This window comes from Pseudophryne corroboree, chromosome 6 (assembly GCF_028390025.1).
Source record: "Pseudophryne corroboree isolate aPseCor3 chromosome 6, aPseCor3.hap2, whole genome shotgun sequence".
Lineage (NCBI taxonomy): Eukaryota > Metazoa > Chordata > Amphibia > Anura > Myobatrachidae > Pseudophryne > Pseudophryne corroboree.
The window spans coordinates 116,958,515-116,961,504 of record NC_086449.1 but is presented as its reverse complement, the minus strand read 5'-3'; the positions used below and the strand labels follow the sequence as shown (position 1 = coordinate 116,961,504).

At 49.5% G+C, this 2,990-nt stretch overlaps 2 protein-coding genes across 2 annotated transcripts; one reads left to right on the top strand and one right to left on the bottom strand.

The window, feature by feature from the left end:
* Window positions 1-44: 44 nt before the first annotated feature.
* LOC134934442 (histone H4) lies at window positions 45-356 on the top strand. The gene has a single exon (XM_063929882.1). It carries the CDS (start codon window positions 45-47, stop codon window positions 354-356), a length of 312 nt encoding a protein of 103 aa, XP_063785952.1.
* A 1,088-nt stretch (window positions 357-1,444) lies between these two features.
* On the bottom strand, window positions 1,445-2,110 carry LOC134934441 (histone H1C-like). Its single transcript, XM_063929881.1, has one exon. The coding sequence runs from the start codon at window positions 2,108-2,110 to the stop codon at window positions 1,445-1,447; it is 666 nt and encodes a 221-aa protein (XP_063785951.1).
* Window positions 2,111-2,990: the final 880 nt, after the last annotated feature.

Below are 2,990 nucleotides of genomic sequence, written 5' to 3'. Positions count from 1 at the left end.
TAGTATTAGTTTCTTACTGATTGCAACTCGCAAGCTGTTTGAAGATGTCAGGAAGAGGCAAAGGTGGTAAGGGACTCGGGAAAGGAGGCGCTAAGCGCCACAGGAAGGTGCTGCGGGACAACATCCAGGGCATCACGAAGCCAGCCATTCGCCGTCTCGCTCGCAGAGGTGGCGTGAAGCGCATTTCTGGTCTCATCTACGAGGAGACCCGTGGGGTGCTGAAGGTCTTTCTAGAGAATGTGATCCGGGACGCCGTCACTTACACCGAGCACGCCAAGAGGAAGACTGTGACAGCTATGGATGTGGTCTATGCTCTCAAGCGCCAGGGCCGCACTCTGTATGGTTTTGGAGGTTAAGATCTGGCTCCTCTTTGGCTGATCTCCTTTCCCGAAACACGCTAACAAAAGGCCCTTTTAAGGGCCACCTACAGTACTCCTGAAATGAGCTTTATGAACATGCTGCTTTTCGAGGGAAGCGTATTGTTAGTCAGATCCACAATACTAACGATAGAAATACACTTCTTTCCCATCTACAAAGTCTCGCTGGATATTCAAATATTAGACGCCAGAAGTTGCCATTTACAATGCATAGACCATATAGATCTAGAATTCTAGTCAATCTGGAATGGAAAAAGGCAGCAGCATAATTGCCTCTGTCCATTTGGATGATGCCTCCTTGTGTCCGGGTGGAATCGGTTCGATATTGTTTTATGAAAAATCCTGAAGGATGTAGGTGTAATATACCGTACACACTCTTGAAAAGATGTTGAGTTAAAATGTCACTTGTATTATGACGATGACATACTGACAGAATATATGTCCTAAAATTCAAGCATAGTGTATTAAGGCACAGCTGTGAATGTTTCTCCAAGTGTAGTTTATATATAATCCTGTTACAACGACCTCTTGAACAATTAATAAGTAGGGAAGCTTACTTGCCAACGACTCTGATACAGGGGATAGAAACTGCACAGAACTATTTGTCTCTACTGGAGGTTCTCTTTCTGGTATAGCAATCTCCCTGTTATTGTGTAGCTAGTGTTCTCAGAAAGTGCAAAACAAACATTAAAATGATACTTGCTTTTCAGCAGCTACCCAGCAGACTGTTCGCCACAGGGAATGGTGAGTGTTCGAGTACACAGGAAGGAAGCATGCCGCTATTGTGAGCGGCCTGAGGTAGGAAGCAGGACATCCAGGTATTTCCCGATCAGTCTTGCTACAGTAGCGCTAATAAATAACCCTGCGTTACCTATTAATAAGCAACCAAAAATCCCACTGAGAGACTGCTGAACTGTAACGTTATGTTGTGACTCAATATCTGTACACAGGGCGCCCCCAACTGGTCACGCCGTGCGCCTACAGCTCTGCCGAGACAGGGTGGGTGGCTCTGAAAAGAGCCTTTGGGGGGATAACAAGGAAGCGAGGCTGCTACGGCAGCTCTTCCATCACTTCTTGGTCGCAGCTTTCTTGGGCTTAGCTGCCTTCTTGGCCGGGCTTTTGGCGGCTTTGGGCTTCGCTGCCTTCTTGGCCGGACTCTTGGCTGCTTTGGGCTTCGCCGCCTTCTTGGCCGGACTCTTGGCCGCCTTCTTAGGCTTCGCGGCTTTAGGCTTCTTTGGGCTTTTGGCAGCAGCCGCTTTTGTGGGTTTCTTCGCCTTCTTCAGGCTCTTGGCTGCACTCAAAGCTCTCTTGGGCTTCTTCGGGGACTTGGCCGCTTTCTGTGCCGCGGGTTTCTTGGGCTTCAGAGATTTCTGGGCGGCTTTCTTGCTCTCCAGCTGCTTCTTATTGAGCTTGAAGAAGCCGGATGCGCCAGTGCCTTTCACTTGGGTGAGAGTTCCTTTGGTCACCAATCCTTTCACCCCTACATTGATGCGACTGTTGTTCTTCTCCACATCATAGCCTCCGGCAGCCAGAGCCTTCTTCAGGGCGGCAAGAGAAACTCCACTGCGCTCCTTAGAGGCGGCCACGGCCTTTAGGATCAGCTCGGAGACGCTGGGACCTGAAGACTTGCCGCTTTTCTTGGTTCCTCCTGCGGCTTTCTTCGGCTGTCTCTTCTTTTTGGCTGCGACCTCTGACGGCGGGACAGCGGCGACGGCTGGTGCAGTTTCTGCCATGTTAGCGCAAAATACAGCAACGTTCTAACGACAAGTCACTACGCTAAACAAAACGACGACGTTTCTTATATACGACGCCGGCTGTGCTGTGATTGGATGCTGAGCGGGGTGCGTTCTGTGCTCCTATTGGCCGGATGAGCATCTGTGAAAAATCTTCCCTGTCTGAGAGTTAGGAAGAATCTGCTCTCCCCTTGTGTTTCCCTAGCGCAGAAAAGGAGTCTTTATAGGGCACGAGAGGACCAGCGACCTGGCTCTCTGCACCACACCCGTACTACAAGGACTCCCCTAACCCTCTATGGTCATTGCTGGCCTAGACGCTACAAATGGAGTGAGGAACAGCCGCTGGCAGCTCATCCACACCAGGCTCGATCTGCCCGGCATGTAACACATCTCTACTTTTCTACGAGGCAAAAAGGTCCCATCGGGGCACTATTCTCACTTACTGGCATTACAGATAATGAAGGTGCTCTAGGGCACAATCTGTGCAGAGGATGGTGCATTTTAAAACACATAAAAGTGATGTGTGGGCTCCTGTACTCCCGGGTGAGTAGCACAGGCAGGTTGCCTTACAGAAGGATTTGCACTCTTGTCTAGGAAGAATATGTAGGAGAGCCAAGTACAGGTTAATGATGGCTGGAATTCTCCTCGTAGTGAAGAATGCTGATGGTATTTGACCCAAATGTTCATATAACGATCCAAGTAGCTATCTATTTCTGCATATGTATGCAGAATAGCTGTGCCTGTAAGAGAGCTATGGTAACATGGTCCCAATACTTTGAGACTGCTATGAGATAAAACTGGGTTGGTGTTTCGGGGGGGGGGGAGTCAGTGGCATTTCTCATTAGGCACGTGAGGCGGGTCCAGTATGTTTTGCCGGTGG